General features: G+C 41.1%; 1 protein-coding gene across 5 annotated transcripts in view; it reads right to left on the reverse strand.

Annotated features, from left to right (window-relative positions):
• Nucleotides 1–358: 358 nt before the first annotated feature.
• CUL2 (cullin 2) overlaps nucleotides 359–18,013 on the reverse strand; it is a 160,854-nt gene continuing 143,199 nt past the window's right edge. For all 5 annotated transcript variants that reach the window (XM_059655987.1, XM_059656004.1, XM_059655980.1 and 2 more), the window contains 4 exons: nucleotides 6,217–6,419; nucleotides 3,803–3,904; nucleotides 2,278–2,394; nucleotides 359–948 (listed from right to left, as the gene is read on the reverse strand). In XM_059655987.1, coding sequence (XP_059511970.1) covers nucleotides 817–948; nucleotides 2,278–2,394; nucleotides 3,803–3,904; nucleotides 6,217–6,419 — 554 coding nt within the window. In that variant the 3' untranslated portion in view covers nucleotides 359–816. The remainder of the gene's footprint in view (nucleotides 949–2,277; nucleotides 2,395–3,802; nucleotides 3,905–6,216; nucleotides 6,420–18,013) is intronic.

The raw sequence follows: 18,013 nt of genomic DNA on the forward strand, positions 1-18,013 counted from the left end.
ATGAAAACAGGAGATGACTTTTTAATCAAAGACTCTTCCTATGCCAGACCTGAAGTCACCACATATTCCCCTCATACTCCATTTCTGTGGTATGGCACATCACCAGAAACTCTTGATGGAATTAAATTCTCAATATTCAAAATGCTCATATCCACTGTAGTTCCAATCCTTAAAAAGAAAATATTCTTTATGCTGAATGCATTTTTATGCACTCTAGAAAAATCGACATATTTCAGTAAGATTTAAGTAGGAGTACAAGTGAATTAAACCATTCAGATAAAAATGCAACTAAAGCTTCATTCGCTGCTTTGATGACTCAGGAACATTTATAATGATTTAGTGTAATACTCCATCCACATAAAAAAGGCATTCTATTTCTTTATTTTTTTATTTGACAAGCAGCAATATCATGTTTGTCATTTTAATGTAGATACAATTATTAGGTTATCTGTCATATTACGATATTTAAGTTTTTTATTTTATGTCCTTTAAGATACATTTAAAAAAAAAACACACATCAACTGCAAACGTGAAGGGGAGAAAAAGCATGGTACCCAACCAAATTTCCACATTTCAGCAATACTTCACTCATTCTTTAATAAAGGTTTAAGAAATGTCATAATGACATGAGCTTGAAATATCTCTAGGCATTTTCTCTGACGCTCATGATGTGGCACTGGTGATGTTGTAAACAGCAGAAAAACAGGGGCTGCCAAATGACCAATTATGGAGGCATAGGCCTGCTCTTTTCCCCACAGGAACACACCAAATGGTGATGGCAATGATCTTCTCACACTCACACAGAGGAGAGCAACATCATGCTACGTAACTGTATTCATCTGCTGAAGCCTGGCTGCGTTCAATGTACTGTTTGTCTATCAGCACTTCAATACACTTCTTAATCATGCTGATACTAGGGTTAAACCTAGCTCTTGACTGGCTAATCACCTGTAAGAGAGACATGGGTGTCAAACTACTGCCAATTAATCAGTCATAAATAATTACTTTTAACCAATCAGCTATAAAAGTTTCTCAATTTTATTGAGGTTCCATCAAGGATATCTAAGCCATATAGAAAAATATACTTAAAATAATTATGAAATTATATTAAACAGAATAAAATCATCTTAAATGGATACACATGATATATCAAGTAAGCGAGTGCCATAACAATATTAAAAATTTTAAACTTAGAAAGCAGTGCATAAGGAGACGGAGAATTAGATCAATTCTGACATGTCCAAAAATAATAATTTATGCAAAGTAAGGAAAAAGCCTAATGTTTATGTTGTGAAGAAATTAAAATGCAAAACATATATATAGCAAATTCTAATATTCATACATAAATAAATTAAACTATCAACTAATTAATCTATCTAAATACCCATACCCTTAAGCTTCCCTTATTCAACTTTCAGCTCTTAGCTGAAGTAACACTTCAAGATTTTTATGTACATTCTCACAGTATTGTATAACTTTTTTCAGTGCATGTTACTGTAATTTTATATTGCATACTAGAGGCCCAGTGCATGGATTCGTGCACTGGTGGAGTCCCTCAGGCTGGCCTGTGCCCTCTCGCAATCCAGGACCCCTTGGGGGATGTCAGACTGCCAGTTTCTGCCTGATCTCCGCACGCCAGGCCGAGGGACCCCACTGGTGCACAAATCTGTGCACGAGGCCTCTAGTATGCATATAAGATCTTTGGTTAATCTCTTCCCACCCTCTCCTCTCCCCACTTTCCTCTGAGATTCATCAGTCTGTTCCATGTTTCCATGCCTGTGCGTTGAGCATCTGCCCCCTGGTGGTCAGTGCACGACATAGCTACCAGTTGAGTGGTCGGGTGGTCGCTTAGGCTTTTATATATATAGATTATTTCAATAATGTATTTCTTCCCTATTATCCTGTGAACTACAAAAGGGCAGGAACCACATTTTGCTTTGCTCTGCATTAAACTCCCAACAGCAAACACAGTGCTATCGCATCATAGACACTCAATATACTTATGGAATGAGTCTTTGATGTGGTCAACTTCCTCCAATAACTGGAGAAAAGACTCAATAAACTGGTGAAGTTTATACCTCTGAACTCAAGCCAAAGCAAATCTGAACTTAATTCTGAAATTAAAAGTGGGTACTGTTCCCATTATGTAATGAAGCATATCTTTATGCTATTTGCAAATCACTGGATTTCTGTAATCATCTTTACAAAGAAACATTCATCTGTACATTGGTAATACTCTCTACCCCAAGAAGTTTTGAAGACTTTTCCCTCTTTTACCTCTTGAATAAGGGCATTATGCCGAAGTACTTTTCGTGCTTTCATGATACGAACTATAGCAGCTTGGAGATACATTTTCCGGTCCTCATCTACAGCACTTCTAGTTTGTTCCATTTCCTGTTTACAGGTGGGAAAAAGTAAATGAGACAGTAAATCATAATTGTTCTGAATTCATTTTATCAGTGAATTTAAATAAATTTCTAATCAATACCGAGCATTGGGTAGAGGAGGGTAACAGTGGTCGGCAAACTGCGGCTCGCGAGTCACATGCGGCTCTTTGCCCCTTGAGTGTGGCTCTTCCACAAAATACCGACTTCTATGCATGGGCCACGAAGTTTCAATCGCACTGTACGTGCGCGCCCGCACATGGTATTTTGTGGAAGAGCCACACCCAAGGGGCCAAAGGGCTGCATGTGGCTTGCGAGCTGCAGTTTGCCGACCACTGGTATAGGAGAATAAATAATGATGAACAGAAACTTGACTTAGAACTTAAATGACACAGAACAGTAATTTTCAAGAATGCTGTCCTTTCAGTGAGTACAGACACTATACCACAATGCTTTTAGATGCTTCAGTAAATGGCTCCAAGTGCATACTGGATTGGGCTTCAAGGGGAAGAACTGTGGAGGGTTCTATTTGGCTCAAGCAGAGAAGCCAGAAAGGATGGGCTAAAAAGGGCATAAATCATACAGCTCAAGGTAACAGTAGAAGCAAGGCATAGAAGTAGGCAATGCCACATTAATAGGGATCTCATAACGGCTTTTAACAGATAAAAATATAACCCATATCTTATAAATTATTATTCATTAGTCTGAAGGAAAATAGAACATTGAACATTTTAGGGTTCAAATTTAATAGCAATTCATTAACATTTGTTTCCCCATGGGGAAGTTCCTGAAGTGGGCCTGACATCTTATATACCTTCACATCCTGCCCCAAGCCCAACGATATAGGTAGCAATTAGGAAGCGTAAGTGATGTGAACAGGCCATCCCAGAAATAAGCAATAATCACTGTTGAGTTAAAGAAATCAACAGTACACATGCAAACTGGCTTATCTGGTAGTCTGGACTCCACTCCACACCTCATAGATCACAATTTGAGTTCTGACAAGATTCCCAGGTGGTTCATTTACACATGAAACTTTGAGAAGCATTTTTAACAATTTTCCTTTGAAAGAAATTAGTTGTGAAACTTTCCCTTATTTTACAAATGAAAAATCTGAGAGATTATATTACTATTCAAGAAAGGAATTTTTAGAAAGATGCAAAGCAGAGCAATACATTTAGTTTAAGAGCAATGCAGCACCCTTTTCCTTAGGTACTCATTATACCACTGTTTTTAAAATCTAAACTACTAGCAGAGATTTTGTTTATAAGGTTAGTAAATGCAAAGAATATGCCAGAAAAGATATATCATATTATTAATTTTGATGTGCAGAGTTTTGCATCATTTCTCATTGTTACCTACTTGCAAAGTACAATGCTTTAATATTTCCAAAAGAAATGACATAGATAAGCTCTTACCTGTGGTGTGTCTTTCTGCATTGATGTAGTAATTTTAAATTTTGTTCTTTTACTGCTGAAGTTCATATTTAATGAAAATGAAGATTCTGCATCAATATCTTCCTACAATTACAAACAATTCACTTATATTTATAAAACATAAAACCATTACATAAGAGTTGCTGCAAACAATATGCTATGAAATAACCAAGAAAAAACATCCTAAATACTCATAATCTTTTACATTATAAAGATTGAGAGAAAAATGATTGTCTTCTTTCAAACAAAGTAAAAAACAATTCTTTTCTAATTTTACACTTGATGGAATTTTAATCAATTTAGATTAAATAAGTAAGCAAATTTCTGGCCTATTACATATATTACCTTTGGATAGGACAAAAGAGTCAAGCTCACAGGCTTAAACAGAACTTGACATTTTAATTTTTATGAAATGTCGACTCATAATTTTCCCATCACCCCATTTTGAAAAACTGAACAACCAAATGTTTTTGTAAGTGCTGCAATAACAAAACCAATTATAAGTTACCTGACTATAAAAGCAAGCTGTTTCCAGTGGCACACAAGTATCATTTCTCCATGACCCTGGTGTGATTCTGCCAAGAGTCTGCTCTTCAATTCATGTTTTATTCACTCTGCCAGAAGCAAGTGGCCTTTCCTCAAGTGAAAGTTTTTAAGGCAACTTTTAGAATCACAACTTTTCTATCAGGCTTAAGAAAGCCACTCATATCATATACTGAAATTTCTCTATCAGCAGGATCAAGAAGCACTTAAGTAGGCCCTGGCCGGTGTGGGTCAGTGGTTAGAGCTTTGACCTTCACACTGAAGGGTGGAGGGTTCAATTCCTGTCAAAGGCATGTGCTTGGGGTGCAGGTTCTATCCCTGGTCGGGGTACATGTGGAGGCAACCAAGTGATGTTGATGTCTCTTTCTCTCCTCCTGCCTTCCCTTCTTTCCACTCTCTCTGAAAATCAATGGAGAAGATATCCTTGGATGTGGACAAACAACAACAACAAAAAGAAGCACTTGGTATGGTAGATAGACTCAGTTTCAATAATAAATTAAGAAATTCTAAGAAACCAGCAGATTCATAATTAAAATTTAATGTGCAATCTATATTTATTTTGTATATTTTTGGGCAGTGAAAATAACACATTTAAAATATATATATAACTTCTAACTTCAGCAATTAAGATTAAAATTTTTTAACTTAAAATAAGTTCATTGTTTTAAGTCATAATTAATTTCTGTATTTAAAATCTTAATATTAAGAATTTTAACATTTAAAGATTCTGAAGTAAAAAAATTTAATCACTTCTCAAAATTAAGAAAAGCCTTTGAAAGATTTGAATTTCAGAATATATGTAATTTAGAACTGTTCAACTATAGGATATAAAATGTTATCATAATCTTAGAGATGTCGGCAAAATGAATTAATGAGAGAAGTAAGTTGTAGGCTATTAACTTTACCAAAATAAAAATGAAATACCATCTATAAGAATTTTTTTCTTATAGGTACAATAATTTGAAGTAGGAGATTTAACCCACATCAGTTGCTTTTTAAAAACCATTTAATTATCCAAGATATCTATAATAATAAAAGGGCAATATGCTAATTAGACTAGATGTCCTCCCGGACATCACTCCAGACATCCTTCCAGAAGAAGCTGGGGCCAGAGTGAAGCCTGGGTCCTGGGTGCCTGCCAGTGGCCGGAGGGAAGCAACCTGGGTCCCGGGTTCCTGCTGGCAGCCAGCCGGAGTGAAGCCGGCGCTGGCCGCTGGGGGAAGGAAGGCCTACTCTTGCATGAATTTTCGTGTATCGGGCCTCTAGTATTATAATAACAAAAACTTACTACTGTAAAGAAAAGTTATAAAGAAAGAGGAATATACTATTGGCTTGCTAGTCTCATGATAGGTATTTTAAAAATATGGAGGTTATTTGAGTTCTGAAATTAAAGGATATGAAAGTGAGTGTGTTTGGGTTCTAGTTACACATGTTAAATATCATACAAATGACATCAATAGGCTATTATTTCCTACTACAGAACCATACAGTTAAACATTAACCAAAAATACATGGGGGAAAAAATCTTGGAAAGTTTTAAGATAAGCTACAGTTTTCAAACTCAATCAAAAATTCTCAATGGCAATTTTTTTCCAATTTTTTAGTACATTGTCATAGTATAGGACAAAGAAAATCAAACTGTAAAGGGCACATAGGCACCAATTTACAGAGCCTTCTCTGTGACTCCTCAAATTCACAGTTGTAAGGAACCGGCAGTAATGTAGCTGATTCAAGTGCTTTCCAAAGTACCAAGGGCATTAACAATTATAACCTACTTTCAATACTGTGAACATCCCATGAAAATGCTTTAATGTTTACAACGCTTAAATTCCTTGACCTTTAAATTCCCATACCTTTTCTGAATCATGGTTAATCATTTTCACATCAAGTAATGATTTGATTGTTTTTGTCAGTTCCTTTTCATTCATCTGTGTGCTGTCTTGAAGCTCTTTATAGCTGACAGTTTCACTGTTGTTGAAGGCTAGAAGAACTGCCATTTGGTATGTTGTAACCATGGCTACATATGGTTTGCCCAAATAGTTCATTTTAACTTCACCTACAATTAAAACAAAATTGTGACAATAAACTGGTCATTCAAAGAAACATTTTGAAATTACTTGAATAACTGTTTATTTTGGATATTATTCTCCTTTATTAATTGTAAAGCCATTTTTGCTGGCAATGTAATTATTTTGTTTGTTTGAGGGATTGGGGGTAGGGCTCTTAGTTTTGAGTATAAATCATGGTTAAGCTATCATAACTTTACCAGCAGGGTTTAAACAATGTCTTTAGTCAATGGAAGGCTAACTAAAACTTAGAAAAAAAAACAGTAAGAGGAGGTGGGGATAGGAAAAAAAAACCCAAAACAAAACAGACAAAGGGGAGAGAATGTCGGCTTGCTATTAGCAATGGCTTCATGTGCTGTCTCCATCTGCTCTATTCCAGGGAAGGGTCAAGCCTGCAGGGAGGTCTATGAGCACACAGGAAATGCTTATCCTACAGCTTTGATTAAACTATAACTTCTGCCAACATTTTTAAAATTGCATTTCTTCCCAGCAATTTTCTAGGGGAAAACAAGAATGGGAGAGATAGACAGACCCTAATTTTATTTAAACAGTTGATAGAATAAGAGTGTGCTAGACTCTACCTTACCCCCTAAGAGCTATTAAATATACAGCAAGTTTAGTTTTACTGCAGTTCTGCAATATCCCAGGGAGAGAGAACACTGAAAAGCTTGCAACAAACTGTATGACCAACATGTATGCATTTGTAAAATTCAGTAACAGTCAAAAAAGCTAAGGTAAGTCAAAGAACTACTTCCTAAATCATAAAGTTGTGGTACAGTGATTGCATGTTCTCTCTCTCTCTCTCTCTCTCTCTCTCTCTCTCTCTCTCTCTCTCTCTCTCTCTCACACACACACACACACACACCCCTTGCATTATTTGACTGTCAATGGATTATAAACTAACCCAGCATGAAAACTGGTTTCAGAACCCTATATTTTAACTCAAGGAAGCTATATTTCACATAACTGAACCCTAGAAGCTGCATTCCCCATATTAGTAACTCTGATCAAGACTTTGTGATTCTTTATTCACTATTTAATTAAAGATTTTAAAGAATAAAATTTTATTCTCCAACTTATTATCAGAACACACATGCCTATTTTAACTTTTATTATACCTTTACTTATTTAAAAAACAAACAAACTGATATTCAGAAATATTCTTCAAAATGATTTGGGAGGAAAAAAATCCCTAATCTCTGAATTTTCATGAAAGAAAGTTTAATATATTAATTAGAATATTCTATTCACACAAAGAGTTTAAGAAATTATCACCAGGTGTGTACTACTAACAATTAGTATAAAGAGTACATTAAGGGCCCTAACCGGCTTGGCTTAGTGGATAGAGCGTCGGCCTGTAGACTCAAGGGTCCCGGGTTCGATTCCGGTCAAGGGCATGTACCTTGGTTGCGGGCACATCCCCAGTAGGGGGTGTGCAAGAGGCAGCTGATCGATGTTTCTAACTCTCTATCCCCCTCCCTTCCTCTCTGTAAAAAAGTCAATAAAATATATCAACACTAATAAAAGAGAAAAATGGTAATTGGCGTACGAGCTACCTTTTTCATTGGCTAATCAGGGCTATATGCAAATTAACCGCCAACTAAGATTGGCAGTTAACTGCCAACTAAGATTGGCAGTTAACTGCCAACAAGATGGCGGTTAATTTGCATATGTAGGCACAATGCAGGGAGGCGAAAGGGAAAGCAGGAAGAAGCCCCCTGCCACTGACAGTGATCGGAAACCCAGGGGGGAGCTAAGAGCTGGGGGGCAGGGCAAAGGCGGCCCTGGGGCCGCCTTTGCCCTGCCCCCCAGCCATGATCAGAGAATCAGGTGCCTTTTCCGCCCAGGCCAGTGATAGCAGGAAGTAGGGGTGGAGCCAGCAATGCCTATCTTTTATCCAATTGACTGCCAGTCAAAGCTGGCAGTCCTAGGAGCTAGGGGTCCCTTGCCTTGGCCTAAAGCGAAGCCCACAATCGTGGGGCCGCTGCAGCTGAGGGTCCCCGCTGCCCGGGCCGGACGCCTCAGCCAGAGGCATCAGGCCTGGGCAAGGGGCCGATCCTGCGATTGGAGGGTGATGGGGGTCAACGCCTGAGGGCTCCCAGTATGTGAGAGGGGGCAGGCTGGGCTGAGGGACACACCCCCACACACACACACCCAGTGCACGAATTTCGTGCACCGGGCCCCTAGTTAAAAAATAAAAATTAAAAAAAAAAGAATACATTAAGGGCTTTCATGTCAACATTTAAGTTTGGAAAATGTGGCAAGGAGCAAAACATCACATAAACTACATTCTATCATTTGCGTGATGACTGTTTAGTCATATACCAGAAACCAATATAAAACAACTAGTGGCCTGGTGCATGATTTTGTGCACAGGTGGGGTCCGGCCAGCCTGCTTCGATCTGGGTCAATTGGGCCAGGCTGGCTGGGGGGAGGGGCCGCAGGCAGTAGGCCAGCTGGCCCCACCCTCTGGTCAAACTCCTGGTCGAGGGGACAATTTGCATATTAGCTTTTTATTATATAGGATGCAACAAGCACTTCAATGACTAAATGAGACCATCAGCCAACATGTCCTTGATGTTGTAATATGCTGCCATGGGCTTGGAAACAGAACGAGTCTTCTGTGACATAAACAGTCTTTTATTATCACTAGAAACAAAACAGCATGAGGAGACAGTGCAAATAAGGAGTCAAAGTGTCACTTATTATCAAGTACAGTCTGCAACTTAAAAAGGGTTCAACTAGTAAGCTTTGTATTATACTTTTTTCTTGCTATTTTTTTTTCTCAATAAATTATCAAGATCAGGGGAACATGGACCTCTTCCCATTTTTCCAGCATCATGCTCTTACTGGTCAGCTCATGGCTGAAAAGACTGGGACCTAAATATTGCCCTTCAAATTACCTGCTAAATGAAAAGGGGAATATATCTTTATAATGGAGCTATCTGTTGGTCACCACCTTAACCAAGTGAGCCACTTTAGTGTCACTAATAGTGGGACAATCTGATATTACATGTCCTCTGTTGTAATGTAATATTAAGATCAGAAAATCCTTAGTATTCTTGCCAACAATATTTAATCTGAATATAATGAAACTTTTAGACCTAATTTCCACTTCACAGAAAATATAGGGAGTCAGAAAACAAATAAAATACATCACAATTAAGTAATGTGACAAATCCAGAATGCGGGTCTTAAAAAAAATATGTCCAGAGGGTTAGAGTGGTGGTGGGGGTAAGATGATGGAGAAAGTGTTAGATAAGAAAAGGGTATCAAGGACTGGGCTGTTCTAAATGTTATTACTAAATGTTTTTCTTGCTGAATGTTAAAATATAAACAGGACAAACTTCACAGGATCTCAATGGTATAAATGTAACTGAAAGGTTTAAAGAGAATAAAACTATATGAGGGGTCTGTTCTATATGAGACTCCCACTTACTGCTGACCACTGGAAAAGCTGCCTGGCCTGTCTTGACAGCAAAGCATAGTAACCACCTAAACATGTTTTGTTCAGCACTTCAGAAGGTGGTGGAGAAAGTGTTAGATAAGAAAAGGGTATCAAGGTCTGGGCAGTTCTAAATGTTATTACTAAATGTCAGCCCCGTTAGATGTGTTAATTAGTGTTTCTATTCCCATTTTGGGTATAGGGTTGTCAGAAATGTAGTTTCAGTTCTAGTGTACACTTCGCTTCTGGTTGGTTGGACAGGAACGATCTTTGGGATGCCTGATTCAGGGCCCAACTTAATCTAACAATGGAGGGTTGAGGAATGCCTGAGGGGCATATCCAAGACATCCTCGGTGACAATCTCTGGTCTGGTTGCCTGGCAAGCAGGAAATGGATTTTATTCTTTATGTATATATTTGCATTTGCCTTATTTGTCTGATATGTAAATGTGCCAGTATTTTTATGGTAGTCACCCTGGAATTCTGTTACTGGCCTTCTTGGCAAGCTGGGAGTCAGTTATACTGTTACTGGTCAGTGCCAGGTTGTTTGAAAATACCTCTTAAGAAAAATGGGAAATATATTTAAAAGAACCCAAGGACTGGAAACTGAGCCATCAGGCAAGATATTGCCAGTTCTCGAGGGCCTCTCAGAGAAGACCTCCTTGAATGCTTGCCCCCAGGTGTCCTCAAACTAGGAGAACCCTGCCTCCCTCTCAGGGAGGCCTGTTTCTTTTAGGCTCCCTTTTGCTCTCCCTCCCTGCTATCAGCCTCCCAATTCTTTTGGTCCCCCTAATCTGTTAGGAACGCCATTGAAAACGTTTCCAGAACATGAAATTAATACTCTCACCCTGTATCCCTAAGTCCACTACCTGTCAAGGTATTAGTTTTCACCGAGAGGCTAAATTGTGCCCCCTCAGACAGGGAAGAGGGAATGAATGGTCACTGTACATGTTCCTTTCTCAACATCAGATCTGTATATTGGAAGGGAAATACTAAGGGACTTCAAGCTGATCCAGAGAGGTTTATTAGCTTGATTAGTGGTATATTCATGACCTATAATTCCACTTGGGGAGATATTTAATCCCTCCTAACCATCTTCCTCACTATTAAGGAAAAAATGACTGTACTGTTAAAAGCCAAGGAAGAGGCTGATAAACATACTTCTCAGTCTAATAATCAAATCTGGCAGCCAGCAGATGAGTTAATTCCCAATACTAATCTTCAGTGCGACCCCAATGACAGAATAAACTGGGCTCACCTTGAGTATTACAGGAACCTATTGCTGAAGGGTATGAAGGACACTGGTTGCTGTCATGCAAACTGGGGCAAAGTTAGAAACATCCAACAAAAGCTAAGAGATAATTCTTAGAAAATGTTAAAAAATGCTTAAGGTAATAATACACCACCCAGGAAGTGAAGCTATCCTGAACACCCACCTCCTATCTCAGAGTGCTCCGATACCTATAGAAAGTTATAAAAGATAGCGGTGGGATCTACCATTCCCACCTCCCAATTAATAGAAGCAGCCTTTAGGATTTTCAACAACAGAGATGTGACAGGAAAAAAAAAAGGAAGAAGGAAAGATGAAAAAAAAAACAAGCTGCTTTTCTGGCTGTCACCCTCTAGGCTTTGGGTAGTCAGGGGACAAAAGGCAGAAGACCACCTTGTGTGAGTAACCCCAGGCCCCACCGTGGGACCAACCAAAGTTGTCCAGCAAAGCTAGAGTCTAATCAATGTGTATATTGCAAACAAAAGGGTCACTTGAAGAAATAATGCCCTAATCGTCCTCAGAGAAGAAAAGGAAGCTCCTAATTCTTTGCAGTTAACCCAGATGAAGACTGACTCGAGGTCAGGGGGCTCCCCTTTAGGCCCCAAAGGATAACATTCCAATCTCCCATGAGGATACCTGGGTTACTTTGTTCTTACTAGCCAGGAAGGCCCCCCTCTCCAAGAGGGAATGTAATATTAAAGGGGTGTTGAGAAACCCAGACACAAAGAAATTCTTTGAGACTCTGACATGTGAAATAGGGTCCCATTCTTTTCTCTATGTACGTGAGTGTCCAGTTCCCCTCTAAGGAAGGAACCTACTAAGTAAATTGGGGGCTACCATACACTTAACCAAGATGAAGTTAAAGCACCTGATTCCAAATGATAGCGTAAAAGATTTCATGGTCCTACTCCATTGGGTCTCAAAAGGCCAAAGACCTATACCCACAGAGATTCTTGACCAGGTTAATCCAGCTATTCAGGCACAAGGAGAATTTGAAGGGCAAAGAATGCCCTACCTTTGAAAGTAGTAATCAAACAGTAGACCACTGGCCCTGCGTTAAACAATAACCCTTGAAACCTGAGGCAAAAATAGGAATTGCCCCTATCCTAAAAGTATTTCTAGAATAGGGATTCATTCAGCCTTGTCAGTCACCCTGTAACACCCCCATCCTTCCCCTTAAGAAATGGAACCCAGGAGAATATAGATTTGTATAAGGCTTAAGGGCCATGAATGAAGTATATACACCCTACCACTGTTCCTAACCCCTCTACCCTGTTGGCCAATCCCCCAGGACCTAGCAAACACTATACAGTTCTAGATTTAAAGGATGCTTTCTTTTGCATTCTCTTGGACCATGACTCCCAGAAGATTTTTTTGCATTTGAATGGTAAGATCCTGACACCCATCCAAGTCCTAGCATTGCTGGACTGTGTTACCACCATGTTTCAAAAACTCCCCAGCCCTCTTTGGAGAGGCTCTTGTAAAAGATTAAAAATATGACTCTACCACAATATGTAGATGACATTTTAACTACCACAGCTTTGATAAAGAAACTGCAGAGAGAAACACTATTCAGCAGAAAAAGGACACAAAGTATGCCAAAAAAAGGTCCAGATACCTAAATTAGAAGTACCTGGATTTTCTTAATTCCCAAGGACAGAGAAACTTACTGCAGAGTGAAAGGCAGTAAGCCAGAGAGTAAAAGGCAGTAATAGCCAGTCTAGCTCCACCATGGAACTAGAGGCAATTGAGATGTTTTCTTGGAATGACAGGATTCTGTAGGCTCTGGATCCCTTGTTCCTCAAGACTACCTTGGAAAATAGTAAAAGAACCCTTGGGGGAGAAACCAAGATGCGGCATAGGTAAACACCTGAAATTGCTGCCTCGCATAACCACTGCAAAAATACAACTAAAAGACAAAACGGATATCATCCAGAACCACAGGAAGGCTGGCTGAGTGGAAATTCTACAACTAGAAGGAAAGAGAAAAGCACACTGAGACTCAGAGGAGGTACAGAAGTAAAGTGCAGAGGTAGGGAGGTGCACATGGAAAGGGCTGGCAACTGAGGACGCGGTTGTCTTTTTCAATTGGGAGGGAGACACACGATCCCGCTCTGAACCCTAGTTCCGGGCCAGTCTCTGGGGGCCCAGACTCATACGGGGAGAAACTGGATTGTCTGGCATAGGGCGGAACTCGAGGGTGGCTTTCTCTCAGAGGGGCTTGCAGCGATTACCAGGACACTGATACGTGGGGCCTCTTAGGGTAGGACTGAGGATCAGCCATAGCTGTTTGCTCTGCTCTGTTGATTCCCTGAGACACCGCCCCACCCAAGCTGTGTGCAGAGGTTTTTGCAAATGAATGACCTGGCCCTATGCAATGTAAAATTACCTAACAAACTGCAGCTAGGTCAGAGAGACCCAGAACATCCAAAAGAAGGCCCAAGGCCCCACAGCAGCTTGCATTGCTTCACAGCTGGGCCTCATCTGGGCACCTCCAAATCCCAAACAAAGAAGAGGAATCTGCAGATCCCTCCATAGCTCCTGCTGTGTAGCCTCAGGCAGAGGCTAAATTAGCACCTCCTTAGAGATCCAAGAGCCAGTGTACACAGTGGTCAGAGTGGGACCATCCAGATTACAACTCCTCAGATCCATAAGGGACACACTCAGGGGGAAGACTCAGTGAGCACCAAAGCCCCACTGAAGCAAGTCTTGCCCCATAAGGGTGTCTCCAGCACAGAAGTTATCCCACCATAGACACAGCTGATTCTCACAGCCAATTGGCCTGGAGGTCAATTCCTCCCAGTGATTCCAACTACAATCAAGGCTTAACTACAACAGGACTGTGCACACAGCCCACAAAGGGGTGCACCAAGAGTGTCCACCTCAGGTAATTGGGGAGGCTGAGCTACTGGGCCCTACTGGACACCTAACACAGAAAGTCACTCTATCAACACAGGGAAGCAGCCAAAATGTGGAGAAAAAGAAACAGGTCACAAATGACAGAAATGGAGGAAAGCAAACTACTGGGTACAGAGTTTAAAACCACACTTTTAAGGTTTTTCAAGAATTTTCTAGAAAGTGCCGATAAATTTAGTGGGACCCTCAATAAATCTAGTGAGACCTTAGAGGATATGAAAAAGGACCAACTAGAAATTAAGCAAACACGGACTGAAATAAAGAATATTTTTCAGAGATCCACCAGCAGACTAGAGGATCGCAAGAATCAAGTCAAAGATTTGAAATACGAAGAAGTAAAAACACCCAACCGGAAAAGCAAAAAGCCAAAAGAATCCAAAAATATGAAGACAGTATAAGGAGCCTCTGGGACAACTTCAAGCGAACCAACATCTGAATTATAGGGGTGCCAGAAGATGAGAGAGAGCAAGATATTGAAAACCTATTTGAAGAAATAATGACAGAAAACTTCCCCTACCTGGTAAAATAGACTTACAAGTCCAGGAAGCGCAGAGAACCCCAAACAAAAGGAATCCAAAGAGGACCACACCAAGACCCATCATAATTAAAATGCCAAGAGCAAAAGACAAAGAGAGAATCTTAAAAGCAGCAAGAGAAAAACAGTTAGCTACCTACAAGGGAGACCCATAAGATTGTCAGCTGATTTCTCAACAGGAACTATGCAGGCCAGAAGGGAATGGCAAGAAATATTCAAAGTGATGAATAGCAAGAACCTACAACCAAGATTACTCTACCCAGCAAAGCTATCATTCAGAATTGAAGGTCAGATAAAGAGCTCCATAGATAAGAAAAAACTAAATGAGTCCATCACCACCAAACCAGTATTATATGAAATGCTGAAAGGTATTCTTTAAGGGGAGGAGGAAGAAGAAAAAGGTAAAGATAAAAATTATGAACAACAAGTACATATCTATCAACAAGTGAATCTAAAAATCAAGTGAATAAAAAATCTGATGAACAGAATAAACTGGTGAATATAATAGAATCAGGGGCATAGAAAGGGAGTGGACTGACAATTCTCGGGGGGAAAGGGGTGTGGGGGGTGCAGGAAGAGACTGGACAAAAATCGTACACCTATGGATGAGGTCAGTGGGGGCGTGGGGTAAGGGCAGAGGGTGGGGTGGGATCCCGGTGGAGGGGAGCTATGGGGGAAAAAATGAGGAACTGTAATAATCTGATCAATAAAGATTTAATTTAAAGAAAGAAAAAAAAGAAAAGAACCCCTGGGAAGGAAGCACTATATGAACAGTTAGTTCAGGTAATAGTGATCCCAGGCATGAGAAGAATCATTAATAGTGTTATGGCTAGCTGTGTACAATGCATATATTAGACCTGTGGTATACCACTTTTAAGGCAGTCCAGGCCTGGGGAATGTTACCTGGAAAAGACTGGAATGTGGGCATTACAGTAATGTTCCTTGGTCCTGGAAGATTCAAGTACTTATTAGTGTTAGTAAACAACTTTCATGGATGGGTAGATCATTCCCATGATAAAGTGAAAGGAGCAATGAAGTTGTAAAGGTCTGCTTAAGGAAATAATACCTACGTTAGGACTCCCCTGGATCTTTCAGAGTGACAATGGGCTGGCTTTTACAGTGGCTGTAGCATTGGGCTCTCCATTTTAGGTGGAGCTTACATTCTTCATGGAGACCACAGTCCTCAGTTAAAACAGAATAATGCAATCAACTGCTCAAAAAGACCCTAGCCAAAATGTACCAAGAAACCCATAAGACCTGGCTTAATTACCGACTGTCCTAACCCAGACCAGAGCAGCACCTAAAGGAATACTTAAGTTGACTACTTCTGAACTTATGTATGGTAGGCCCTAATAGGCTCCTCTAAAACTTTAGGGTGCCAAGACCCACTTATAAAATAGGCCGTTAAACATATAATCCACTTAGGAAAGGTAACTTAAAACTTAAATATGCTGGTGGCCGGAGACTGAGGAGGTCCAAATGGGAAAGTATAGTGTGAGTCACTGGTGATTGACATGGCGCTTAACGTGTTAAAAACATGGAAATCAAGATCCCTGCAAGATCAACTGAACCCAATATGGACAGGTCCTCATTTTGTGTTACTAACAACTCATTTTTGCTGGATAGATCACTCTGGACTGAAGCAAGTTCTACCACCCAGTGAGAACAAGGATCCAGATCCACAGTACTCTTATGAACCTGTCTGACCTTCAAGGTGCTCTTCAAAAGAAGTGATGATTATTATGTACTCTTGTTCTTAGGAATCCCAGGACCTAGGGGACTCCATGACTGTCATAAGTCAGGCAGCCAGAGAATTTGTCCATGTTCAGCAGGAAGTAGATACACAAGTATGACCTTCATGCCTATTCCTGCAAGAATGAGGAGTGAAAAATCTCAAGGGAATTGTTAAAACAGGAAAAGGGTCTCAAGGTCTAGGTAGTTCTAAATGTTCTTACTAAATGTTATCCTTACTAAATGTTAGAATGTAGCACAGTATTTTGTAAACCAGTTGTAAACAGGATGAGCTTGAGGGGAACACAACTGGATGACAGTAGCCAACCGCAAACAAGAAATTAACATGTAATTGATCAAATAGTGTACATAAGCAATGACTGAACCTTCCTTCCAAGACGCAGAGCTTTGAATATGAATCCCATTCTCCACTACTTGCTGCAAATAAATCAAACTACCTTGCAACAAAAACATCTCATTCTTGAATAGAGCATCCCAAGTGTCAAATACCTTGAGTTTAGTAACAAAAGGGAAGACAGAAAAACCAAATGCAATTAGTGATTTTTTTAATCACATGAACTAGTGGCCCGGTGCACGAAATTGATGCACATTAAAAGGGAATTAATTAGAGAAAATATTTTAATATTGCTATTTGTCCTTTCTTTATAATAGAAGTGTAAGAGATGAAAGAAAATTAATAAAATGTATATAAAAATCTCCCTCCTGTCAGAGTCTGGGGCACCCCACGGGACCCAGAGTCAAGTCCCTGCCCACCCGCGTGCATCTCAAAATCGTGCAAGACCCAGACCCGGCTGGCCCCACCCCCATTGGGCGAGATCCAGACCCGGCCGGCCCCACCCCCATCAAGCCCTGCTGGGCGGGGGTATGCAGCCTCAGGTGCCTCGGCCCAGTGCCGGATGGGGGGAGGGCGCAGCCTCAGGTCCCCCAGCCTGGCGCTGGGGAGCGCGGCCTGAGGTCCCCTGGCCCGGCATCAGGGCATGGGGCGTGGCCTGAGATCCCCCATCAAGCCCTGCTGGGCTGAGGACATGACCTCAGGACCCCTGGATCGGTGGCGGGGTGGGGGTGGGGCCTGAGGTTACCCACCCTGGGCTGGCGCCATGCAGCTTCAGGTCCTGCTGATTGCTCGTTACAGCTCATTATGGGAACCCCGCCTCCACTGTGGGCACAGCCATCTTGTGACGTGAGGGTCAATCTGCATATTACATCTTTATTATATAGGACTAGAGGCCCGGTGCACAAAAATTTGTGCACTCGGGGGGGGGGGAGGGTCCCTCAGCCCGGCCTGTGCCCTCTCGCAGTCTGGGACCCCTCGGGAGATAACGACCTGCTGGCTTAAGCATGCTCCTGGGTGGCAGAGGGCAGGCCCAATCCCTAGGTGCAGCCCCTGGTCAGGCTCAGAGCAGGGCCGATTGGGGAGTTGGGGCGCCGCCCCCTGTCATGCAAAGAGCAGGGTGGATCGGGAGGTTGCGATGCACCCTCAGTCACGCTCAGGGTAGGGCCAATTGGGGGGTTGGGGCACCGCCCCTGTCACACTCAAGGCAGGGTCAATGGGGAGGTTGCGGCGCCACCCCATCACGCACAGAGCAGGGCCAATCAGGGGGTTGGGGCTCCGTACCCTGTCATGCACAGAGCAGGGCTGATCAGGGGGTTAAGGAGCTCCCCCCTGT

This window comes from Myotis daubentonii, chromosome 1 (genome assembly GCF_963259705.1).
Source record: "Myotis daubentonii chromosome 1, mMyoDau2.1, whole genome shotgun sequence".
Lineage (NCBI taxonomy): Eukaryota > Metazoa > Chordata > Mammalia > Chiroptera > Vespertilionidae > Myotis > Myotis daubentonii.